Below are 26,474 nucleotides of genomic sequence, written 5' to 3' on the forward strand. Positions count from 1 at the left end.
CTTTTGTGTGGACTTGAAGTAATATAAGTCACACGCAGCACCTTGAATGCACCTCTGTACCCAAGACCATATGTACAGTAAAGAACTGAACAAAATAAGATATAAAACTAAAACCAGATATACTGTAACCCTAACCTTTAAACCCTGAAGCAATATAAAAAGTTTAACCTTCACGGTTCAAAGTGTAAGTTGGAAGTAATATTGGAATCTTTCAGTAGAGTGAAATCTTTCCAAAAATATCTTAAGAAAGAAAGAAACCTATATCATAGAGTGCATAAAAAGTCCAAACCGTCAAATCAAAATTCATTGTGTTTTTCTGCGTCTCCTCTGAAGTGTAAAGACTTCCACTCTATGCCGACTTGAGAAAGGCACACAGCACGCACAAATGCACACACCGAGCTCCGCGATGGCTCCCCGGGGGCAGAAAAAGTAGCTTAAGAACAAAGAAAAAGTCTAATATGTTTTAACTAACCGCTGTGTTGCGATTCCAGTCACAGGCAAACCCAACAAAACACAAGACGCATTGTAAATCTGCAGCTAGCCAAGAGTAACGCATTTCATTTTTTTTCTGATTAAACGCAAACTCGGTGTACTATAGTGGAAAACAATCATATGTGGAATCGGTTATATTTCTATCAAAGTGCGTAGCGGGGGTTCTGGTCCTTCTCAACGGGGGGTGTGACTGTATATAAGATTAGACACCCATCGCTCCCTGGGATAAAGACACTATTTATGATGGATAAACGGTGTGCACTTGCTCCCCATGTGGCGGGATCCGGGGGCGCGGTGACATTTAAGAGAAAAGTGGAGATGAATGGATAGAGGGAGGATGAATGAGTGAATGAGAGAGATGAGAGAAGGACGAGGAGAAGGAGGAGGAAAAGGAGGAGGGAGCGCCCGCAGAGCACTAAGTAATCATCATCAGTCTGAGTTCCCCGGTCGGGATCGATACGTGCGGTCACAGGGCAGAGAGGGAAGGGAGAGTGAAAGGAGAGGAGAGAGTGGCGGAGAGAAAGAGAGGCTGCGGTGGTGACAAGGGGTAATATGAAATCAAGTGAAAAGAGTACTGGGTAATAGATACAGTAAGTAATAATTCACGATTTGCCTTTTATGCGTGATGGATTTAGGAAGAAGAAATGCTTTTTTAAAAACTGCTCGCCATTACATATTTATGTGTTTTAAAACCTAATCTTGTGCTCACTTACACACTTAGCTTACTTCCAGGCAACACAAAAGCATATTTCAGTTCCCAGAAATATTGAAGTACTTGTTTGTTACAGAAAAAATGGGTTACATTATTCATTCAGTCACAGAATCCTTGGTGGTGAATGTTCTTCGAAAATTTAAATCTCAATCAATCTTTTAATACAAAAAAGGCCAATGTATCAAGCCAATATTAGCACTTTTTAGCATTCATATTGGCGTTCAGTCTCCATCGCCATCATTGTTTGGTCTGGTCACTTAAAATGACCAGTTGAACAGTTTTATTTGAGTGTGAAACAGGGGCCGATATTATTTTTCATTGTTTATTCTTATGTAGAGCAGTGCAATGTGGAGCCAGTAACATTTGTTGTAGTTTGTAATCATTTATTTTGGAGGAAATTGTTAAAATCGTTATGTATTGACAAAGATTATTGGCCATTGGGTGCACTGTATCTTTTACAATAAAAAAATGGCACTGGCGATAGGAAAACTCATAATGTTCAATCTCAGGTACAATATACAGGGTGTCCATGAAGTAAATTTAGGCAATTGATAAGATATTTTAATCAGACTTGTTCTATTGTACTCAGTGTTTTCCAAACCTTGTCTTTAACCTCATAATACAGCTCTTCATGGGCACCATTAGTTGCACAAAGGAAATCAAGATGGTACTGGACTTCTTGCCATGTTCGCTGTAGCATAGCCTCATCAGTGGTTGCAGTTGCATCTGTTATCTTTTGGTTTAGTTCAGTAATATCTTTGTTTGATACACGATATCTTTAATATAGCCCCATCAATGTGGTGAGGCATCATATTGCTGGAAAATAATGGTTGGTTGAAGGTCCTGCAGTTGCGGTGCCACGTATTCAGTCAAAAGGTTAAGGTCGACATTTGCAGTGATTGATCTCTCGAGGAAGAAAAATGGACCAATAATTGACCAAAAATGCAATGTGATTAAAACCTTTTATAACCACTGAGTACAACAGAACACAATTATAATAATGAATATAGCTTATCAATTGCCTTTGTAATTAAATTAAAAACTCGTAAAGATAATTTATGGACACACGCTATACTACTACTAATTGCGCCTTCCAAATAATAGTGATATATAGATAAATCGTGTCTTAGCCTTAATAAGCAGCCATGTAGTGTTAATCTCCAAATTTGAGCAAGACAGTAATTGCAGAGTTTCTCTTACCTCCAGCCGTATGTACTCGTTCTGCTCCTTGGAGATCAGGCTGAGGATGGTGCTGCTGTGCTTGCGTGTTCGGACCAGGACTTGAACAAACGTCCTTCGCGGTGGCAGCAGGGACGTCAGCTGGTAATGGACATGACTGTTCCCATCAAAGGAGTACTCCGGGGCCACTGCGAAACACAAATCGTGTCAAAATACTGCAAAATAGTTCTTTGATGCAAAAATTTCGAGGACATCCCACTTGAAAGTAACCTCCAAAGACTTGATGGCAAGGCTGATATGCAAAAGACACGGGATTGAATATATATACGGATGGTTCAGCTCATCTTTTTGCAGACCTGTGTTTCCAGAAGTGGATTTTTGTGCACTCTGAGGGAGAATAAAAGTGCATATAAACTGTTTAAGCTATTCTTCCATCTTATGGCATATGCAAGTCAAATTACACCCACTATATCGCCCGCACGCTTGTCTGCCTATGTCTCGGTTCAACATGATAGACTTAGCGCTTCATCCACTGTCAAATCTCCGTGGTTCTGATTAGCAAAATTTCACATCAGCTATATATAATAAAACAGTGTAATTTCATGCTGTGTTAGTATCTAAACAAAACTCGTATATGAAGGAATATTGAGTAAATTCAACCTGGAAGACAGTGTTTCCTTCCTGAATCCTACTTCCTGTCACCTGTCTGTCAATGTCAGCCAATCGCAACCTCTCAAACAATCATTTCTCAAGTCATTCATATTCTAAGCACACTGTCTCTCTCCAATTTCGTGGCTTAGCTTTTAGTTTTTATCTACCTGCTGCAACTTTCCACTGTTTAATGTCCGCCGCATCAGCAGAAAAATCAGACTCCTCAGGCACTCGATAAACTTCTCTTCACCGGTATCAATGTCTAGACTTGCCTGGGACCCAGAATACACACTTCGACAATAGTAAAAAATTCAAATCTGTCAAGTGTACGAGCCGCCTCTTCAGTTCTGGTCAGATTACTGGTGGACACTGCCTTATATGTATCTGAAGGGAGGGGCTAACTACACCTACCTAGTTGTACTACCTAGTTTCAGTCGTCTTATCTCCAGCGAAACGTCTTCACTCAAAAAATGTTTTATCCTGTTGACAGATTTGAATTTTTCTTCATACCCGGCTAATCCTTCTGTCACTCACGCACATCTGGTTCAGATGTGCGTGAGTGACAGGTGGATTAGCCAATCAGGGACACACACGGTTTGTTCATATATAAAAAAAAAAAACATGGCTGCTTATGGGAAAAAAAATTAAAGGGAAAAATATCACAGGGGACTAAAAAACATTGCAGATTTTGGGCAAATCAATATGCGATGGACTAAATTCTGAAGCAAGAGAAATTTGGTTTTGTTTGGAAGTGATAGGTCACCAATGAGTTTCAGAAAAAAACAAAAAAACAACAAATGTGGCTGCATGAACATGTTTGGTTCTGGCTCGAGGCACAATGAGGAAGTGGCCTGACTGATTTCTCTGTACATAATACAAAGAGATATCATTGTGGACTTGCCAGGCAATGTCTAAACCACAGGAGAATATAAACAGTATCTTTTCTATAATAAATCTATTCCACTGTCTACTCTACATGCTAGGGTCTACTATCAAACGCAATGAATTCATCTAATTTTACATTCTGTTTCTCCTAGTTTGATTAAATTGAAGTTTAAAGTTACTCTATTTATCTCCCTCGTGTTTCAAAAAAATCCAATTTAAACATATTGTAATAATTCTGTGTTTTTCTTTTGTTATGAAGAATAAAAAGCCTGAAGCACCTCATAATTGAGATACTCATATTGCGCCAACCAATGAAGCTAACTTTGTTCACACAATGAAATTAACCTATTGTAAACTCACCCCAGGCACAGGGCAAATGGAAAATTAGAATAATAATGAAATTCAATAAAAGTTATATGTAAAATAAAAACATAAAAATACATAAATAATAATAATAATGATAATAATAATAATAATAATAATAATAATAATAATAATAATAATAATAATAATAATAATAATAATAATAATAAACAAAATTGAATGGTCTATGAATGCAATGTATACAGTGGTTGATATCTGATATTATATTAAAAGGCTGATATTAACTTTTTCTGGTTGAGATATGGCATTTCTTTTTTCCAGTCTATTGTAAATGTAGATAATAAAAGAGACAGACATAACCTGTGCATTACTACAGAGCATTTTGTTGGGTAAAAGCTACATTGTCTGCTAAGTATCATGGGAAACAACTGCCTGATTCTATGCCATGCAGCTGAATCACTGTCATGGTCCATTTTTAATAATGGGAATACAGCACTACGAGGGTCGAGATTGACGGGAACCATGAAAAAACAACTGCGACACTACAATGTTTCTGTGTCATGGTGGTAGGGCCAGGCTACAGTTCACACTCCAACATGTTCCTCACGCATGGTTAAAAGTCCTATATTACGCAAAACTGACTCTTGTGAGCTTTACGCCATGTTAGAACGCTGTTACCGCATCAAAAACATACTTGGAGTTATATTTTGTTTCATTCACATGTTTGAGTAACCCTTTATTATTGGTTTGTCTACATCTCCAAATGATTCTAATGGAGCACTTCCTGTATTACCACATGACATCACAAAGTTGCACACAGTATTGCACATTTGAGAGCACAGCCTAAATATGCAGGATTTGTGTTAAACATGTGTGAATGAAACAAAACACAACTCCGAGTATGTTTTTGATGAAGAAACAACATTATGGCAAATCAGAAAATGGTGCAATACAAATACAGCCCTTTAAGTTATGAGATTTATCAGTAAACACATAAGCTTGATGTATTAAGACTACAAATGCATTGATAACACTTTTTCCAAAATGAGTATGAAGACTTTATTTTGAGTACTCGCCGATACCAGACATTATTTTTACAGGAGTTCAATTGTAGTGGTAAATCTAATTCACTTCATAGAATTTTTATAGTATAGCTCCATCCTCCCCTCACTTGTGCACTCCCTCTGGCCCCTGACTGCACCTAGAAATTCTGTCCATAAAAACAATGGTGACAAAGAGCAGCCCTGGCGGAGTCCAGCCTGCACTGGGAACAAGTCTGATTTACTGCTGCCAATGCGAACACAGCTCCTACTCCGGTCATACAGAGGCTGGACAGCCTTTAGCAAAGGGCCTTGGACCCCACACACCCGGAGCACCCCCCCAGAGGACACCACGAGGGACACGGTGAATGCCTTCTCCACAAAACACATGTGGACTGGTTGGGCAAAATCCCATGAACCCCCGAGGGCTCGATGTAGAGTATAGCGCTGGTCCAGTGTTCTGCGTCACAGTGAATCAAATCTACTGGACAAATTTGAAACGCTTGCAGCAATTTCAATAGTGCTTACATCTGCTTACCCGGCAAAACAGCAAAACCCCCTTTAAATCTATACAAACCGCCCCTTTAACTAATACCCCCCATACATATGACTCACAAACTCATCCACAGACAAACTGCATTGGAAACTCCATTTAAACTCCCCATAGCCGCCCTCTGCTTGAATCCTATCGGGGGGGCGTTGTGATGTTACGCGCTCCGGCTATAAACAAGAGTGTACTGAATGCTACGGTCAGCACAAACTTGTTCTGGATGTGAACTCCTCCATCTGAAGAAAGTGGAGAGTGGGTGAGGAGGGGTCATTAAAAAGCCCATCTCATCCGAACAGTCTGCAAAGCACCTTTAGAGCTATAACAGGGCCAAACCACTGCCTGCCAAGGATCTGAATGTGGCCGCTAACAACAATTACAAGGCCATAATGAAGGCGCCTCGGAGGTAGCACTCCAATATGAAGTGCTCTAGTTGTTTACGCGCGGGCAGAGCGAAGTGGACACCTGCAAAGGGAGGATGGGGTAGAGTAAGTTGTGTGTTTACGTGGAAGTTATGGGGATGATTTAAAGTCAAGTGTGTGATTAAAAGGATGATGTTTATGTATTTGTGGTGGTAAACAAGTAAGTAGACGCACTAACTCGGCCAACATAGCGTTTATGCATTTCTTTGGACCGATTTTGTTCGATAGTATACTTGGTAATTAAAAAAAAAAGAAATACAACAGTAATAGACAGATATTAAAGTAGGTTAAGATATACAAAACTGACATTTTTAGTTGACTTAGATAATTTAAATGGATAACCCTGCATGTTTGTTCATTCCTATTTAAACAATAGTGTATTTTCTAGCTCTGAGTTTACACGTCCTTTTCATCTAGTGCTAAAGGTGCACTATGTAACTTTCTGGAAGTGGAATCTCACCTGCTTGATTCTGTGGAAATAAAAAAGTTAAAACCATACTCTGAAACATTCTCCACAGACATAGATATGGTTATGATATCTGTGAAAGACTATAGCCAAATACACATTTCCATGGAAACAAACAGGAGCCCTTCTCCAGGCCAAATAAGAGTCAGGTTTGTGGAGATGCGAGCCTGCTCAGAGTAAGGACGCATGTTTTTTTCGTCTTTTTTAGTTTATTTTTTGGCTAAAACGTCATATCCTGTAGAGTTGAATACTTTTATTGTGTTTTCATTGTCGTAAACATTTATAATTACAATAGTCTTAGAAAGTAAATGGTTCAGTTGATCTTATGGCACTAACAAAGTAGATAATTTGAACATTTTCTTTTCTCTTTTTTTTCTTTTGCCACTTTCTTATTAAGTTCTAAATTGTTCTATACATGACTACTGGTATAATTCTTTGCATCTAAAGATAGTGTAGAGCGTGCTCCAACTTTAACTTCAATTCAAATTTAACCTATGATGCCAACTCCTCATTTATTGAAGACCTAACACAACTCGGTTTAAAAAACTGGCAACCTAAAGTAGTTCATTCTGTTCATTCTACTTTCTGATTGAACTCAAAATCTTTCATATACAGCTTTAAACATAATATAAAGCTTTACCCTTTGCAACAGAGTACAAAACCACCCATTTATGGAGGAAAAATATTGAGCTTTCGAGTGCATATAAAACGGGTTGCCAACTGTGAGAGAAAATATACCCAACTGAAGCCATTTCATCTTCTGAATTATAACAAAGTGAGCACCTTGTTAAGCGTTATATTCTGCGGGTAACAGATCTCCAGCTGGGACCATTTATGTTGTATGCAATTTAGTTTAACAAGGCGTTCATTATGATTGCCATTAGAAATATACTGCCTCCTCTGATTGCCTTACAAAAAGTCAAAGCAGTTATCTCTTGTTTATGCACACATCTTCAAAGTCCCAATCGCAGAAGAAACAACCAAATAGCAGATGGCATTGTATTTTTAAATATTAGCAAGTTACAGAGAGAATATTTTACATGAAAAGATTGTGTACTTAATGTTTACAAGGGGTCTTAATAGTAAAGCCACGCAGTAAATTTTAATACGGCTTTGAGTGCACGTAAAAATAAAGCGTTAAGGACAACAGAGACAACATTTAAATTTATTTTTTTGTACTGTTAAAGGCCCTGTATATTGTACACGTAGCTCTTGAGGTTAAGATATGTCCGCTGTGTGCTGTCTGCATGAAATCATCGGGGTGAATAATATGGATGCTCGGGAATGCATAAAGTAAGTGAGGAATAACCACTGAACCACTGCAAATCGTTTAAAGTGAACAACAGTAACAGTACCCCTGGGATGGTTGGTGAATGTTTCTAAGAACTGGATTAAAAATGCCAAACCAATTTCTTCAACGCGTTCTCATATAAACCATTAGTGACTCTTAGGAAAGCACTTTACACTTTCAGATAATCAATTTTGCTTTTCCATCCCACCAGTTGTGATCACACATAGTATTTACTTAACATGAATCACTGAGGAAGACAGACAGATAGCTTCTAATTCACGCATTGGGGTTACATAATGGTAATGTATTCAAAATGTATTCAAAATATGCTTGAGAAAAATACGGTACCAACCCAACGTGGAAATGCTTAGTTTTTGCACCATTTGAGTGAAAAAGTCTGAAATAAAAAGTAGTCTCACCTTCCTCACACTGGTGCCCTGTGTAACCTGGAATACACTGGCAACTGAAGGACCCCCACTCTCCATGGCAGCGCCCCCGGTGGCCACACGAGGGGTAGCCCATGTTGACACAGCTGCTGTCAGTGGTGATGCAGCCCGGAGAACTGGACTGGGAGTCGGCCGGAGAGCCCAAGTCGTACAACTAGACAGGACAGATACAATATACAGTTAGTCAGTGATTTATTACAAAAGTGTCAGGGTTGTACAGTAGATTTGACTTAAATTGAAAATGAAGTATCAAGTTAAAGTGGGACGTAACACCTAAAACACAACTAAAACTGCTTAAATGGGTAGTACCTGGATAACTAAAGAAAAGAGTGAGAGCGAGGAGTAGCAGGGTCTGGGGGGCATAAAGAGCAATGTGATTGGTCTAACAGGTATCGATTTCAAACTCCGCCCCTGCAGCCAGGTGTTTGTAATCAGAAACATTTTGCTGTAATCAGGACAGTCTTCTGTGATGTCACCAACTACTGGAAATTGCAGTGGCAAGTGGAGGGAGCACAAACTTAGCAGTTTTTGCCCAGAAAGCTGCCAATTTACATGGTTTGCAGTAAAGTTGCTAAAATGACTAAGAACAGTCGATGGTTAAAACACCAAAAACACAGGAGAAAAAAAAAAATAAAAAAAAATAAATAAAATGTGAAGTGAAAAATGTGACCACATACAAATAGGCTACCTTTTGAATGTCTTTTATTATAATGTTTACATTTTTTCATGTTTTTTTCCCCCGCTCAAATAATTGTAAAAATTTTAACAATGAGAGCATTATTTATTTATTTATTTATTTATTCATTTATTTATTTTACTGTTTGCTGTCTGCACCTAATCATAAAGCATTTTTATTGTATGCGAACCAGGAAGTAAGGCTGGTAAGCTGTTCGCATGCTAGTTGTTAGTATCACCATGATGGCAAAACTCTGCTCAGGCTTCTGAAAGTTGTGAAAAACATAAATGCATCATGGATAATAATTAGGATGCTAGGAATGTGTTAGGAAAATGAGGAATACGTTTCTAACACTGCAAACTGTTAAAGTGATCTAGCTTTGTTTTCATGGTTAAGACTGTAAAAATCAGGTACACAGCTTTAAGTAATAAGAAATAATGAATTAATTTCTATTTCCATAAAGCACAAACCACAAAACTATGTAAAAATAACCTCACAGTAACTAAGAAACCCTACTTCCAAACAGCCAAACAACTTACGCTTCTGTAGCTCCAAAAATGATAAAATAATGAAAAAATAAAGAACATTTTGAACTATGATATATTGCTGAAGAAATTATAAATGATAAACGATGTCAAAACTAACTGGTTATACCAAAAGTAAAACATGACATGCAACAAATGAATAAAATAACGAAACACTTTAGTTTGTATCTATAACATGTCATAGAAGATCATAGCTCAAATCTCACTGTAGTACAGAAAAATAACAATTTTTCCCTACTAATGCAAAGAATAAGCACTCATGATGAATGTTGACCCCCAAAAATACTGTTCCAACTATCATATATTGAACGATAAGCTGATATAGTAATTATTGCGATGGGCCTGGAAAGAAACAATAGACATACGAAGCAAGAAGCAAATCAAGACTATTATAAACAGCTAAATTGAAAAGTGTAACAGGAAGCCATTTGGAAGCAAAAATGAGCATTTCAGTGTGCAGCAAAATGTCTGAAATGAAAAAACAGGAATTCCCACTGTTCACATAAGTTCACTGATCACCAGACCAACAGCTGCCTCCTGCATGCTGCCTACGGACCAATCATTCAGTGGAACATAAAAGAATTGGGAATCATCACCACCGCCAACCTAAGCCTCAGCACCCTGCAAAAGAGCGCCGTAAAACACATTAATCCATTCCATCTCCTCTTCACCGCGGCCAAAACTTTACGAGTTGGGTTCGACGCAAACTCCCATAAATGCTGTTATTCAGGTAAGTGCTGATTGGACGTGACCTCTATGAAAAGCCCTGTTATTGGCTGCTGACCTTTTAAAGCGGTATGTCTTGTCCCGGCCGGTGCATGTTGACGATCGGATGTGAGAAAAAACAAGAGTGGTCGATGTAATGACAGGGAGGCGTCTGCGATGGATTGATTCAGCTGAGAATTTGTGTCATTAGTTTGAATGCGGTGATAAAAAAAAAAAAAAAAAAAAAAAAAGGGCCAGGGGTGGTTGCACAAATCAAAGTGGCACAACGCAGAGTGGAACGCTGCAGCCCCATGTGGAGATACGGTGGGTTACTGCGGGGTTGAGATGTATGTAAAAGTAATATCCATTCTTTATCGGCCTATTCAAACCTTATGCAACTTGAAACAACACTATAACTTTTCTTGGGGGAGGTCTGCCACTTGCTTGTCTCCATAGAAAGATGTTATCGCTTTGCTTGCAACATTCTGCAGTCTGGCATTTAAGGCATTTAACACATCTCTCTCCATGGAGACGAGTAGATAACATCATCAGGTGAAGATACAGGTCGGACGTATTGAGAGGTAAGCTTGATCACATTAAGAATATATGTTTTTCAAGGTATTTTTTGATCATTTTTCATTGTTACTGAATGTTAATGTCACACTTTGGAACATTCCAGGCAAAGCAATGACTCCTCCGTATAGACAAGCTGCCAAAAAGTTGCATAGTTCAACTTTTATTTTCGAAAATTACATTTGTGGGGCAATTAATTTGTTTAAAAACATTAGCATAGCTTTCCTGGTGGCAGGGTCTATTACCTGGTTGTTTCCATGGAGATATCATTATTGGCGGGCTTGCCGTACTAAAGAGCTGACCTGTACATTGGCCTGGTGGTGTCATGTGGTTGTCTCCATGGTGGCAGTTATAGTATTAGAGTATGTTTAATGCCAAATAGTAATAGCATGGAGACAAGCGGGTGGTACCAGCATAAGTTACATAATACTTTACTTGTATCTCAGTTTTAATATAGCCAAACAATTCCTATATTACTCATCGAACCTTGGATTTTTTTAAGAATAGTCAATACATTATATAAGAAAAATATCTTTTCCTACAACTGCATAAGCTACAACTATTTGCCTCTGCACAAGGTTAATATCAATGCTGAAGCCACACCTGTCCTTGCTGTACAAAGTAGCATTATTTAATTATTTAACGAAAGAGAAGTTACCTTCAACTGATCTTATCTTATATAGCATATAAGAGAAAGTCCTTGTTTCCATAATCTGTTTAAGTAATTTAGATTTAAAATAGATGGCCTTCCTGACAAAAAGAAGCAAACACAATAGGATTAGCATCTGGAGAAGGGTCCGTGGGTGTTTCATGGTGACCATCCACTGCTCCTGACCCACTGGAATTGAAAGGTCAAATGCAGAGTACATTCTTATGCAGACAATGAAATACTATAAAACATCCTCTTCATACTAGCTGAAGTAATCTTAAAATGTTTTATTATTACGTTTAATCAAGTTATATCCCTATGGGGCAGTGTGACAAAGGCCTTTTTCTAAAATGCATTTTTCTCCTGTAGTGACAAAGATCTGCTCTTAAAAGTGCTGGGCCTGATCACAGAACTAGTCCATTTAAACAGTTTGCAGAGGTTATACATTCCAAGAATCCTAAATATTCACTGTGATGAATTTATAAATGCTTTTGACAAATTTCAGAGGCCAGAGCAGAGCCATGCTAACAACTAGCATGCAAATGAACAGCTACTGATTATTGGACAATAAAACACTTTATAATTAGATGGAGACAGTACACAGCAGAGGTCAAGAGCTGTTTATAAAAAAATATGTGTACTGGGGCAAGACAGTTTTTCTCAAATACATGGGGAAAAAAAACAACAACAAACCAACAAAAAAAAACAAAAAACATCAGAAACATGCCCTTTAAAATAGTTTCTACATAGAACAAACCCTTCCATCTTGCACTTATCAAGATTTTAAAAGCGGCAGGATTTGTCTATATCTAATATTCATTACAGTTTAAAGTTTAAAAATAAATGAAAAAAACCCAACAAAAAACAAATAAATAAAATAAATAAATACATGGCCACATATTTTCAGTAAAAATCTAGTTTATATAAATAAATTATCCAAACCCCCTCTGTATTTTTTTTGTTAATCTAATGAAGCAAGAAATAGAAGTCTGGCTCAATCTTTTATCCAGTGCATGTGTTGCTTTTTTACAGAAAAATGCCTTATTATTTATAGTTATATATTTTTCAACACTTCAGTATTTAGAATGGGCCCAGCAGAATATACACCGACAATTACTGCTCTTTTAATAAGCTTAAAGAGCCAGATCACCTCTGTTCTCTCAGGGCTTGTTTGCAAAAGAGCAGTAGTTTATTTTCTTCAAATTACCACAGGTGAACGAGGAAAGCAGCCAAACAGTGAAATTGCTTTGAATGTGCCTATATTTACGAAGGAAAAAGAGTCATTTAGGGCAAACATTGACTGCCAAATGACGGCAGATTTTCGCACATTTTCAGAACATTTAGTCTGGCAGAGTGGCGTTCTATGCAGACATGAGTTATTTTAAAAGTTACTGAAATCCAACTCCAGTTCAAAGTTTGAGTCTTCCATGAAAAACATTAGCCCAGATTCTGTAGTGCAGATGGAGTGACAGTTGTGTAGGACAAAATCAGAAGCTCTGAGCTGAAGTGAGCGAGACAAGAGACAGTGACAAGATAAGAACAGAGGGGGCAGAACACACTCAAAAATAGAAATTATGAGACGAGAATGTGACGTCCTTAGTATAACCTCATGTCAGACTTCAGAGTCACAGGTTCCAATAGCATTTTTCTTGATAATGGACTGCATTTTGATACATTTTTCTTGATCAAAAGATTTTGGTTGGCGTTTTTAACAAGTTTGGCAACTTTCACAATTATTGTTCATCACACAGCCAAAAGGGAATAATGGACCAATATTGTCATGTGGTTTTGAGCCAAACATAAATAAGTAAACAATAAGTAAACATTAAAAAAAAATCCTATAATAGCATACACTTTACATAAACGTTCGGTCGCAGTGTGACTCTGAAGTGCTGTATGTTTGCAAGTTTTCTCCCCGACAAAACCCACAATGTCGATGAAACGTTCTGCACCGACAAATTTCAGAAACGCTTTGGACTTAAATTGTTTCTGTGCACGGAAAGACGCCTCTGTGGAAACCGCTGCGATGATCGAGGAAAAAGGATATAACAGACGGAAGTTTGAACTTTGAGAGTGTTTAAACAAAAAAGAAATGAGAAAATGTCAATGGCTGTCTGAGAAAAGTGTATAAAGTGTGTGGTGAGGGGTTTTACAGCCTTAAAACATATATAATAATTGTAAAAAAATAAAGATTCCTGTTGCGGGTTATTTTTCGAACGTAACCCCCGCGATAAACGAGGGACCTCTGTAGTGTACTGATGTTTTGTTAAAAAGGCTATAACTATTTATGGTCAACTTATTACACTAACATAATTTATTAGATCATTACAACATGTACAATATTTTTGTTATTGCAAAAGAGTAATTTCAGTTTTCCTCCAAAAGAACTGTAAAAGAACTATTGCTCATCTTGAGTCTATTTTTAAAATGGGAGTATTACACTGTGGGATTGTACTGCTAATAACATATTTAGATCTCCATGCTACCTGTTTTATCTTTTGGAAATGCTATATTTGCTATACTTATATAAGTAATATATTAAAATGTTTAATACGCTTCAATTTCTTTTTAATTGCAAAGTCACTCCCCCTTCAGAGCGCTAACACAACACAATCAGCGTGCATCCTGCTAATGAAATAAATGCACATCGCATCAAGTTTATCAAGCTATAGTGTATTGTTTTGTCTCACGTTTTTGTACATTTATGAAAAATTGCCGTGAGGGAGCAGGGGTGGGATCATAAGGATGGTTGACGTTACCCGAGAGAGATCGCTAGATTACTCAAACATGCACGAATGACATAAAACCTCTTCAGCCATGTCTAGTTGCAGTAATTCTTAGTGACACCTGACCATCGTCTTTTCAGTCTATTAAAAAAACACCACTAAAGTATAAACCACTCAAACAATTCTACTCCCAGTCCATCAACATTATTAACTACCAGCGCTCTGACTGTTGCTTGTTCTGTTATGAATTGTTATGTGCTCGCCGCCTACAACCTCACGCAGATTTCGCTCATTAGTACAAAAAGACGATTGGGCCTTTTCCAGCGTGTCCTCTTTAAGCTATAAGCCACCACATTAAATCCAAGATGCAAGCACTAAAGCGGAGGAAAAAAACTAGAAAGCTTGTTATGGCCGCTCCCTAGATTCTACATCTTAATAGAGTTCGAATGTCTCTCTGAGTGAATACAGATAAATTGTGTTTATGGATATAATAAGAGAGCCACTCCAGCACTCACGTTTGCGCTTCCTACCCGCTGTGTGGCTCGTTTTATTGGACAAGATCACACTAAATAATGTGGAACGTCCAAAATAGGTGCTTTAGGAAGTTGCATTGGGGATAAGTGCAACCGAACAGCATTGCCGGGTTTGCAAAGTTTATCTCATGTAAAAGTAAAGTCAGTAGCTATGGCATCAATGTAAAGTTAGTCATTTTCCATGTTTACTGTTTGTAGGCTGTTAACGGAAATTATTATAGTCAGTCTTTGTTAGTTTTCTCAAAAGTTATTTCTCACTTATCTTATGAATTCAGAGCGTCATGATTACCACGATGAGCACAACTTTTAAAGAGTCATGATAACGTTAACAACAACTAGCATGCTAACTGTATACTTCCTTATTATTGGACAATAAAACACTTGCAGACAGTGCATAGTAGACATTCTGACTTCAAGAGCTGCTGCATGGAAACAATCCGGTAAGAAAAAAAAAAACATATGAAATTTAAAGGTGCACTGTGATAGAAACAATTGGGTACATACCTTTAAAAAAAAAAAAAAAAAAACATACGTAAAATTTAAAGGTACATTGTGATGGAAATTTAAGTATATTCATGTAGTGTCTCCAACCCACAGGTAACTCTATGTTGTTCGACCTGTCTAAGTGTCAAAGTTCATTATCTCATGGGGGCTTTGAAATGTATGTTGCATTGTCATTCTGGTATAAATACCCAGAGCTCAGATGCTCGAAGGAGGAAAGGAAACTAAGGACCGGGTGAGAGATGCTCTAGGGGAACAGAGTAGGGGAGACTAGAGGAACTGCAGAGAGAGTAGGAGAGACTCGGGGGCCGGGAGGCCACCAGTCTGTGGCCAGGTGGGCCACAGACTGGTGGCCAAAAAAGAATATAAACCATTTTTGTATTTCAAAACTCACCAGACAGATAGACTCTGCAAATAGATCACTTTCCAACTAGAATTGTAATTTTTCCACAACATGTGCGATGTAACTTTTCTGATGGTTCGTCCAACATCTACTAGTCTGTATGGAGATGTTGTGTTGCCTGGAATGTTCCGCATATCTGGCAACAAACAATCTATGCATATCTCATAACACAAGCAGATGGCACCGGCCAAGTGCCAGGTCAGATCTGTGGAAAGGCATTCACATGTTTGTATTTCTTTTTCTTTCTTTTGTAGTAGTGATGTCTCATCTTGTCAGGTGTAAATTCTCACAGCTGATTCATTGAAATAGGCCTACACAATCACACTTAAAATGGCGCAGAGAAGCTATAACTTGACCGTTTTGTTTGTCTGATTGTTTTGTTTTTTGGTTCATGTCAATAATTCTCATATTAGACAAATGTAATGATAAAGTAACTTGCCACCTTTCCAGCAAATTAAACCGAAGAATACATATAGAAGAATACATATTACATATAAGCATACGACTTGTGTGAAATAAAACACACACTTGAAAGTACCACATTCAAAGTGCTCAAAAACAGTCCTTACAGCTGTGGCATTGTTTCATAAATGCATTTTTGGACACGCTTACTCATCTGCAGTCAAGATAATCAACATTTTTACCAGTGTATCAAGCCCTGCCTGAGAAAACCCACAAACGACGAAGCAACGAGATAATGTGACTGTGTAAATGAAAGAGTCAGACCTTTTAAAACTAAGCTATTACTCACAACGTTGTGCTGGCTGAAGAATTCATTGCTGTTAGCTTGCCAAATATGTTTCCTTGCATGGGCAGACATTGCAGTATTACTTTTATATGTTTAACTACATCCAAAAAACTTCTCTGGCAACCCTTTATCATAACTACTTATTTGAGCAAAGTTTATCTTGTGCCAGTACAAACATATTGTATAGGTCAAAGGTAAGTCTACTGCCTGCGTATTATTATAAAGCGTTTCATTGTCTGATACTCCGGAAGTGCACTGTCAGCATGCCAGTAACACTCAGAGAATTGCAAAAGTGCTTATAAACTCATCAGGGTGAATAATTAGGATGCTCAGAATGGATAAGATAAGTGAGGAATACATTTGGACCACTGTGAAATGAACTTGCTTCCATTTTTCACATCTTTAAGACAGTAAAAATCAACGACTTAATACATAATAGTTTATCAGGCTTATAAGTAACTATTTAACACTTGAACTCCTAACCCCCCAATTAAGTAGGTGCTTTATTATGGCTAATTGAGGTGTAATTATTATAAAGATGCACCACTTCTGTATAAGACAAGTTCGCAGGAGTCTATTCCGTTTTACAGTCACTCTAAAAAACAAAAAAATACATAAATAAAAAAACAAATTGCCTGCATTATTGAAGTGTCTAAACCTTGACCAATCGTTGACTTCAAACTTCACCCAGGCAAACAAAGGTTAAACTTTATATACATTGACCTTTAAATTTGAAGTGAAACAGTGAATATTCCACCTCTTAAAAGCTACATAAGTACATAGAGTTCCAGAGAGCGCTGAGGTTAGAGCTAAAAGCAAAATCCACACAGCGGCACTGCAAATGTAGAAACCTACTCTTAATCCATTTATCTGCTGAGGTACCAGTGGGTGCCTCCTTACATGATGCCGCGCTAATGGTGCTACGCTCTCTTAGCCCGGACGCGCTCCCTAAGCACTATATGTTTGCTTTTCTTTTTCGCCGTACATGACGTAAAGTGCATTACCTTGCTGTCCACGATGAGATTGCGCATGCAGCCGGTGAAGTGCTTGTGCTGGAGCTGGGGGTAGATGTAAGGGATGTCCTCGTTGACACCCCCGAGCTGCAAAACTTGGCTCATGTTCAGATGTCTGTAACAGAAGAATGGAGAGCACTCAGACAATACGTAGAAGTACTGTGTTCACCATGATGCCATTACGTGCTCTTAAGGCCTGACAGGCCTAACATCTTTGTCAACGGAATAAAACTAAACATTGTAACAGAGACAAAGTATCTGGGGGTTCATTTGGACCAAACTTTGTCTTTCAAAAAGCATATAAAAAAAGTACACAATTCAATCCGCTACAACATCTCTTCCCTTAAACACATGAGGAACAGCCTGACAGTAGAGGCCGCTTTTACATATTTTAATGCCATGATTATTCCACACCTGGCCTACTGTGTCTCCTGCTGGTCTCAGGCCAATGAGAGCGCTTTAAAATCTCTCAGATCCACCTATAATCAGGCAGTAAAGGCGCTCGATAAAAAAACCCTCCATTATCACCACTTTAACATCTTAAGTAAATATAAAATGTTCAGTTTCAATAATTTAATTTTGTATTCAAATCTAAGAAAAGTATTCAAAATTATTAATAATGCAGCTTCACCTACATTAAAAAAATGTACTATCCTTTGTTCTGAACAAACTACCTGATCCACTCGTTCCTCCGTAAACCGAAATTGTATAGTTCCAAAAAGATCCTCGGCCTTTGCTCAATCGGCTTTTTCTTATCAAACCATTAGGCAGTGGAATCAGCTTCCAGACAGTCTGAAATTGTCTGTGGATTTTAATAGTTTTACTAGAAATTTGAAAAAGTACATTTTAAATAATCAAATGTGTCCACATCAGTCTAGTTAGTTGGTGCTGCTCTGTCCTCACTGTATAAACCTGCACATAATGATTTTTATATTAGTCTGGACTGGGGGGGACATACTTTATTGGACATGGGGTCATTTTTTATTTTTTATTTTATTGTATTTAATTGTTATTGTTGTATGGCAAATTGGTAGTCGTATATTGTTATTGTTAATTGATATGTGTTTTTTAATGTGTGTTCACCTGCCCAAGGACTGCAGATGGAAAGTAGCAGTAGCTAAATCTGGTACAAATCATCTTTTCCTTGTAAGATTATTCTTTATTTGACAGGGACCATGTACAAATTCATTAAAGAAAGAAAGAAAGAAAGTCTCCGAAGAGGATTGTATCACGGTGTGTCGTGCAACATGTTTATGTTAGATATCTTAGACAAGAAGAATATTAAGTGGATGGAACAAGTTCTTGCAAGTTCCAATTGATAAGTTTTTCTGTTTCATGTGCAGAGCAATCCGCAATCAATTTCACCAACTGGGCACCAGTAGTTCATTTGGTAGATTGTATGCCCACTGATCCGAGGGTTGGCGGGTCGAATCTCGGTTTCAACATAACAGATTCAAGCTCCCACTGATGAATGCCCGCCCCCAGTGTCTGAGTACACTGTGCATGAATGTACACTGAGTGGTTCCTTCATGTAAAGCGTTTTGTGTGCCATTAAGGTGGAAAAGCGTTATAAAAATGTGACCGTTTACTATTAGACTGCTGAATAGAACATTGATGATAGCGTGTACCTAGATAAATATTTGGTACAGTTTTTTTTTCTATTTATTTTTACTTTTTAATTGTCGGCATTAAACCAAAATTTAATTGACCTTTCTCATCTTCATTCAACCAATAACCTGTGTGCAATGTGATTAAATGGGGTGTGTAGCAACTGATACCGTAATATGGTGTCATAATAAAAACGAATACAAGGCGAGCAGTGTCAGCTGGCCTTCCAATGCGCCCTTATTCACATTGTGAGGATTAAATCCTGCTTGTAAAGGCCACAGGAGCGGTTTATTCACAACACAGTGTGATCTGAAGGAAAGGACCCCGTTATAGTCGTTATAGCGGTGATGATAAATGAAAAAGTTTGCACAAAGTCCGTGCTGGTGTCCTCTGCTCTATTTCTACAGTTCAAGAGCCGTCATTAGGCAACATATCGCAGCGGTGTGTGGCTGTTCCAACATGTTGAGACTTTGGAGCTGCGACCGGAAAAGTAGTTGTAACAAAATCGCACTGGCCTCACAGACATGAGGTGAACCACCAGAAATAATTGCTTATGAGAAGCACCACTCGGACCACACCTTCCCAAAATCAGAAGAGTCAAATCATTTACACAAATATCCACTCTCATCTCAGTCAGCCCATCTTTTCAGCAACATGTCCCTATTTGGCTCCACCACCTCAGTAAAGCCATTAGCCACTTCAGCCACTCCATTTCCTCTTCTTAAGCATGTGTATCGAACCCATATCTAGCTAATCAAAGACTAGCGCAAGTGTTATTTTATACTTGCAGCTTCTTAACACATGTTGTAGACAGAGTCTGGCAGTGGATCTTGCTTTGTTTATCAATTGTAAATGATCTCAGCAGTAGCAGCACTGTCGGATGTTTTAGTTTATGCAAATGAAGCTTCTATTGACTAATTGTAACAGCGAGCTATGATGTTTACATGCAGCCAACATTAGCATAACTCTCTCTACAAGTCTAATCCCACGGCACTTGAGTACATTTGGAATGACTAACTAATGCAGAAAATTCTGCCGTCCATAGTCTGAGATATGTTTGGTTACATTTAGACCGCGGGGTCCCCTGTGTGGTGACATGCAAATGTGATAGTGCTAAGAAAATAAATACTTTAAATAAATAAATAGTTCATTCAGCCATGCTGGAGAGCAATAGAGAGCTGGGATGTTGCAAATCTATAGTTTATGGACATGGAAGTATATAGAGTTCTAGTTCAATTTCATGTGGTACCAGTAGTAACAATACTTGGTTTAACCATTTTTTCCCCGAATAGTGATAGTTAATAATTTCTTTGTGCTGTGAGTCCACAGTAAGTTCCTATGTTGTCTTACCCCCTCACAAAAATGCATCTTTGGTGTCATCCAAAAATTATTTTACTATATTATTAACATATTAAACTCAAGCAGTTATGCTCCAATGGCAAAAACAAAATCATCAGACAGAAATTTTAAGACATCAAAGTGGCTGTACCCAATTTTTTCCAAATAAAACTTGAAGCAAAACTTGTACAATCAGACAGAAATCTAGGTGAGCTTCCCATCCCCCTTCGTCATTCTCGTGTTATTTACCTGTCCGTGTTAGGAGTAGTGCCTATGACCTCACAGGATGAGTGGTCTTCAGTGGTCAGCCAGCTGCCCACCCCCTCCATCTCCCTCACTGCAGCCCCTGCACAGCGGTCTAACGTGAAGCGCACCTCCTAGAGAAAAAAAATAAAACAAAACATGAGGAATCATTGATTGTCTTGTTTTTTCATGCACCTCCTGCAGAGATGACAGACTCTGTTCTTGTTATTGCCTTCTAGAGACATGTCTGTATGACACAGATGTATATTAGTGGTCATCACCCCCCATGAATATGAAGTGTTCTATTTTAATAATAATAAAAAATAATTTTATCAACACTGCACAGCAAAAAACAAACAGACAAACAAACAAAACTATTACCTTGAAAAATAAATATTTTTGTTGTACCAATGTTTCCTCATCCCACCAAGCACCTCATAATTGTTTATTTGACCAACTTATCATTATTCACACGTTATCTAATGTTCAAAACAAAACAGTGCAGTGGGTCTATTTTTACCAAATAAACAGAGCACTTGATGCTGGTATTATCCAAATAGGGACTTCCACTGTGAGTGAGAGATACCTCATCTGTTGTGTCATGTGAATGAGTGTGTATGCAGGTGGATGAAGTTTAGCCACAGAATACTGCTGGATAACACTGGTAGTGGCCACTATTATGCTGTATTAAAGTCCTATATTTTCCCATTGATCCTTATAATCAGATAATAAATCATAATAATCAGATAATAATCAGATATAAATACTGTCCACAGATAGGCTTGTTTATTAGTACATTGAACCTTAAAGGGCCAATATTATGCCATTTTGAAGGAATTTTATAATGCTGTTTCCTTATCAAAATATATCTGGAGTTGTGCTTTGTTTAATTCACAGATGTTTAACACACAAATCCTGCATATTTAGGATGTGTTCTTCTCTCACACTTGATGTTAGTCATGACAATTGATGGAAAATACATCAAACAAGTGAAAGTTCAAGTGAATCCTTATCCTGGAATCCCATTTATGATCTGAAAGTCGTGTTAAAAAGGAAAGAACAACAAAATCTAATGTGTATAGCTTTGAAATGATCAGAGACTGTTTGCCATGCCTCAAATGTTTTCATGCATGCAGTGATTTTTTCCCAGGTCACAGCAACAGCATCTACAATTAAGCCACTTAGAATGATTTACAATAGGGCAATCAAAATATTAGATAAGAAACCTGTTGGAACACATCATTATCCGGTATTGCAGAGATTATGTTTCCGTAGCTTTGAAAATTTTATTAAGTTTTGTCATTTAAAATTGATGTATAAATGTTTGCACAGTCCAGCTCCAGGTATCCTCCATCATACAAGGAGCTTCTGATGGGAATATGAAGGCGCTCCTGAGCAAAACAAACAAAAAAATGGTCCTCAGCTAAAACTGTACCTAGACTGGGGTGGTTTGTTGGAGTGTGGATACCTGTCACTATTTTCTTTTGTAGCTCTCCAGGTTCTGCCCAGATAACAGCTCTATTTGAAATGTGGTTGTGGGTGAAGTTTATGCGTTTAGTCCCACTTTAATGACAGCTACTAAGATGTCTGTGCAATCCCTCAGTCGTCCAGGTCTGATCCAGAGCAAAAGACGAAGTTTAAATCTGTCAACTGGACAAATCGTTGTAGGAGTGAAGACGTTTCGTTGCTAATCCAAGCCGCTTCTTCAGTTCTGGTCAGATTGCGGGTGGATACTGCCTTATATCTTGTCTCCAGTTTCAGCTAAAACCACCCGATTCAACCTTTAACGAACCTGCTATTGTTCAGCTACGAACCAGAACTGAAGAAGCGTCTTGGATGAGCAGCGAAACGTCTTCACTCCTACAACGATTTGTCCAGTTGACACATTTAAACTTCATCTTTTGCGACAACTACTAAGGTGGTTTTCCAATTGCCAAATGTCGATAAAGGATCTCAAAAGATAACCTCATCAAGTAGGATAATTCAGCATCATTTTCTTGTGTTGGCTGACTTTGCTCATCTTAAAAGCTTCCAATCCCCTGGCGATAGCGCTACACTGCTAATGTGCTAACACTGGAGACATAGCCTTCGATAACAATGTGAGGCTGTGAGCTTTGGTGTTCCATTGGTCTAAAAATAACCCGCCAGACAGTCTTCATATTAAAGAAGGCTGAGAAGAACTATAGTGCAGTGGTTACGTGGCAGTCCCGCGGGTGAAGAGCCATACACACTCCGCTCAGTCAAATGAAGATTAGCTTAATTTCACTATTTAATTTAATTCACTCCAAATGATCCAAGGTAGAGGATGTCAGAGGAGGGCCATTGCAATCATCCGTCTCACTCTTAGCCAGATTAGCAGCCTTTGGAGAGCGGCGCCGCAGACACTTCCACAATAGTTAATCACCGGTGCCTCTGCTGAGTGGAGTCCTGGGGAATATGGTATAGAGCCGATGACTGACAAGGCAGGCCCATAGATTTAACACAATACGCAAGCTCTAATAACAGGTATTTATTTGTTTGTGTTTTCTGATTCGTGGCAGTACTGCAATTGCTATTATGCAGTTTGAGTTTCCTTTATCATGAATAATGAATTACTTTATAAGCGTGAGGTAGGATTGTCAGAACTATTGAAAATCAGATACGAAACGATTGGACTACTCACTTAAGCAGGTACCAACACTAAAAATGTCACGCTCACAGGACAGATACCTTTTTTTGAGCATCTTTAGAACGATTTTCAGCTGTATTAGAACAAGTATAAGACCACATAGAATAATATACGCCCATGGACCACTATATGAGAGATTACACTGATATAAAGCCACATGGTAATATTAAACTAAGTACTATTATTTAATGTTCTATTGTCTAAAGAAAGAGTGCTTTTATTAGTATTGTGTTATCAGAATCAGTATTGAGTTTTGAGTCTATTCCTTAGTATCAAAATCAAGTTTAGTAATCAATTTTAGTATCATGGCAACACTATTGTGAGGTATAAAAGTGCAGATGTAATAAGCATCACCTTCAGCCTACACTTTTCGCTCTTACTTCAGTAGCGGGGCATTGTTTAAATTTTGAATCTTGTAAATTCTAATGAATACTTTACAAGATTGTGTCGGTGTGGTTGTCCAAATCTGGAAAAAGATTGTGTTCGCATGAAGTTTAACATTTCAGAATCCTTATATTTTAAAATTTAGAGGGTAGGTAAGAATTATATGGTAGAATTTGCTGTTTAACTTGACCTTGTTTATGGTCAGATACACAAAAGTGAGAATATTTTTTCACGATAGCTTTAAAAAGTTGTGCCATTATTCAACACCAAAACCGATTGTTGTCAGCTGAAAAAAAAACTTTAAATCATAATATTAATATGGCAAGTTTGCTGGTCATATATTTATAAGCCTCTGCCCTCCTTATAAAATTAGGACATCCTTAAATTATAGAATATATGAAGACAACCTACACATTGTAGAAGCATTACATACATACCACCTTGTATAAAAAGTTTCCACTCACTCACACTTATTCTCTTCATCAAAGCAGAGTTGTTTGAGTGTTTAAGCAGCTGTCAAATAGATAATATGAAATTACCTCCATCATCTTTTCTATAACCTCAAATCAACTATTACGTACATTGAACAGATCATTAAACTGACAGTGAAAAAAGCATTAGTGGCATTGCATTTACCCATAACTTAGCGTGCATCATATACTAACTCATGCTTATGTTTATCACGCTCAGTAAGTAATTTCATATATACTGCAATAGACATTATAATTTACTGAAATGAATCTATAAAACAAGTCTACTCAGTTACCCAACCAGGCAAATCGGATTTATTCTTGAACTGCAGTTGAACGCTAAACACGGAGCATTAAGGAGCGAGTAATATATGAATGAACGACTAGAGATTAGTGTTGTGAAAAGTACCTAAAATCAGAAACTAATCAGTACTACAACTAATATTGAAACGATATATGCATTTGGAGCAGGTATCGATGCTAAAAAATTACATTCAGGCACATTCACAAAACAGAAACAAACATTCTGAGTAGCTTTAGAATGACCTTGAGCTGTATCAGAACTTTTTTTTTTTGTTTTTTTTTTTTTAAATTATTATTATCGAAATCGGTATTGAGTAAGAAGTCCATTCCTTAATATCAATTTTTTTTTATTATTATTTTTTTTTATGCAAACACTACTAGAGACCAATTCAAATTTATTATTATTATTTTTTGTTTATTTTAACTTCTTTATTCATGTCTACAGAATGAGATGTACTTCATTGCACCATTAGCTCTCTTATAACTTGGTATCAGGTTGAAACTAAAAAAAACAGCCCACCAGCAAGTGTGAAGTACAGCTTGGATAATTCGATAAAACACAGGTTACATGTTCAGTTCACCTGTGAGTGCTTTTAAAGTCCTTGAACACTTGGTAATTGATTCTTTGGGCACTTACCTGCAGCTGAGAGGCACCTGTACTCTTTTATAGCACCTAATTAATAGCTAGCCCCACTGACACTCAAATGAATGCTTTAATGTTGTTTATCTAAATGACAGCCCCTAATTGTTTCACACTTTGCATCTATGAGAACATCTATTTGAAGCAGATATAATATGATAAACCAGGGATAGCAGACTGAATGCGTAGTCGGTGCGTACATTTCCAGTGGTTGTTTGTACCATGTAAATAAAGTGTGAACATTTTTAAATTATATCAACTAGAGTGAATATGACACTTATCCAAGTAGTTTCTTCAGCTCTGAGAGGGTTCTGCAAGTCTCTGTCTTAAATATGTGTCTGAAGGAAGGAGCTAACTACACTAAAAGTACCACACCCTAGTTGTTTACAGTAAGTTGTATCTGTTATTACTTGAGCCCACTGAACTAGCCTAGGTGTGAACTGTGTCTCACTGATATTTTGCATGATTGTTCAAGCTCCTAATTTGTGATCTAACTTGTATTATGTATTGTTTTCTTTGTTTTGATTTTGGCACACCTTAGGGCAATCAATGGACTTAACTGTGAACAACTAGGGTGTGTTAGTTTCAGTGTAGCTAGCTCCTCCATTCAGACAGATATAAGGCCAGAGACTTACAGAATCCCATCAGAACCGAAGAAGCTACTTGGTTTAGCGTCAAAACAAGTATTCACTCTTAAAAAGGTTTGTTCTCTTGACATATAGTTACATTTTCTTTTATGATGGAACCTACCAGGATGACAGAGATTACACAGACATGTGAATGTCGTGTGTCCCACCTTGCTGTTGCTGCGGACGTCCAGCCTGTGCCAGCGTCTATCGGCCACGTTGACGTTGCCAGGTAACTGCAGCACCACTGTGCCCGAGCCGTGGTTGATCTTCAGCGTCGGGGTCCCATCTATTAGCTCTGGATAGGACAGAAAATATGGTCACATGGTAAATGGTCATTTTTTTATACAGCTCTTTTCTAGGCACTTAAAATGGTCAATTAGACAAATTAAAAACAAGGAAAACAAAAACTATGCCTGTGCAATTAATCAAATATATAGTTGTGATAAAAAATAAAAAAATAATCCAAGAACAAACAAAACCTTTGCCTTTTTGTGGTGCTTTTTGGACAACATTTACATTGTTTTAGTCATTCACTCTTAACACTCGATTTTGGTAAACTGCCCTAAAGCTTCCTGATAAAAATGTGTCTTCCAGACTGTGTCAAAGGCCTCTCCAACCACCACCAATCATTCACTGAAACTCAGCATTTGTGAACAGGCAAAAT

At 37.7% G+C, this 26,474-nt stretch overlaps 1 protein-coding gene across 1 annotated transcript in view; it reads right to left on the reverse strand.

Annotated features, from left to right (window-relative positions):
* si:ch211-186j3.6 (neural-cadherin) overlaps nt 1-26,474 on the reverse strand; it is a 410,843-nt gene that overhangs the window by 63,173 nt on the left and 321,196 nt on the right. Inside the window, exons 28-32 of the mRNA XM_033991613.1 lie at nt 25,978-26,105; nt 20,723-20,850; nt 17,519-17,642; nt 8,429-8,609; nt 2,405-2,571 (exon numbers count right to left, since the gene is read on the reverse strand). Coding sequence (XP_033847504.1) covers nt 2,405-2,571; nt 8,429-8,609; nt 17,519-17,642; nt 20,723-20,850; nt 25,978-26,105 — 728 coding nt within the window. The remainder of the gene's footprint in view (nt 1-2,404; nt 2,572-8,428; nt 8,610-17,518; nt 17,643-20,722; nt 20,851-25,977; nt 26,106-26,474) is intronic.

This window comes from Periophthalmus magnuspinnatus, chromosome 3 (assembly GCF_009829125.3).
Source record: "Periophthalmus magnuspinnatus isolate fPerMag1 chromosome 3, fPerMag1.2.pri, whole genome shotgun sequence".
In the NCBI taxonomy this organism is placed as follows: domain Eukaryota; kingdom Metazoa; phylum Chordata; class Actinopteri; order Gobiiformes; family Gobiidae; genus Periophthalmus; species Periophthalmus magnuspinnatus.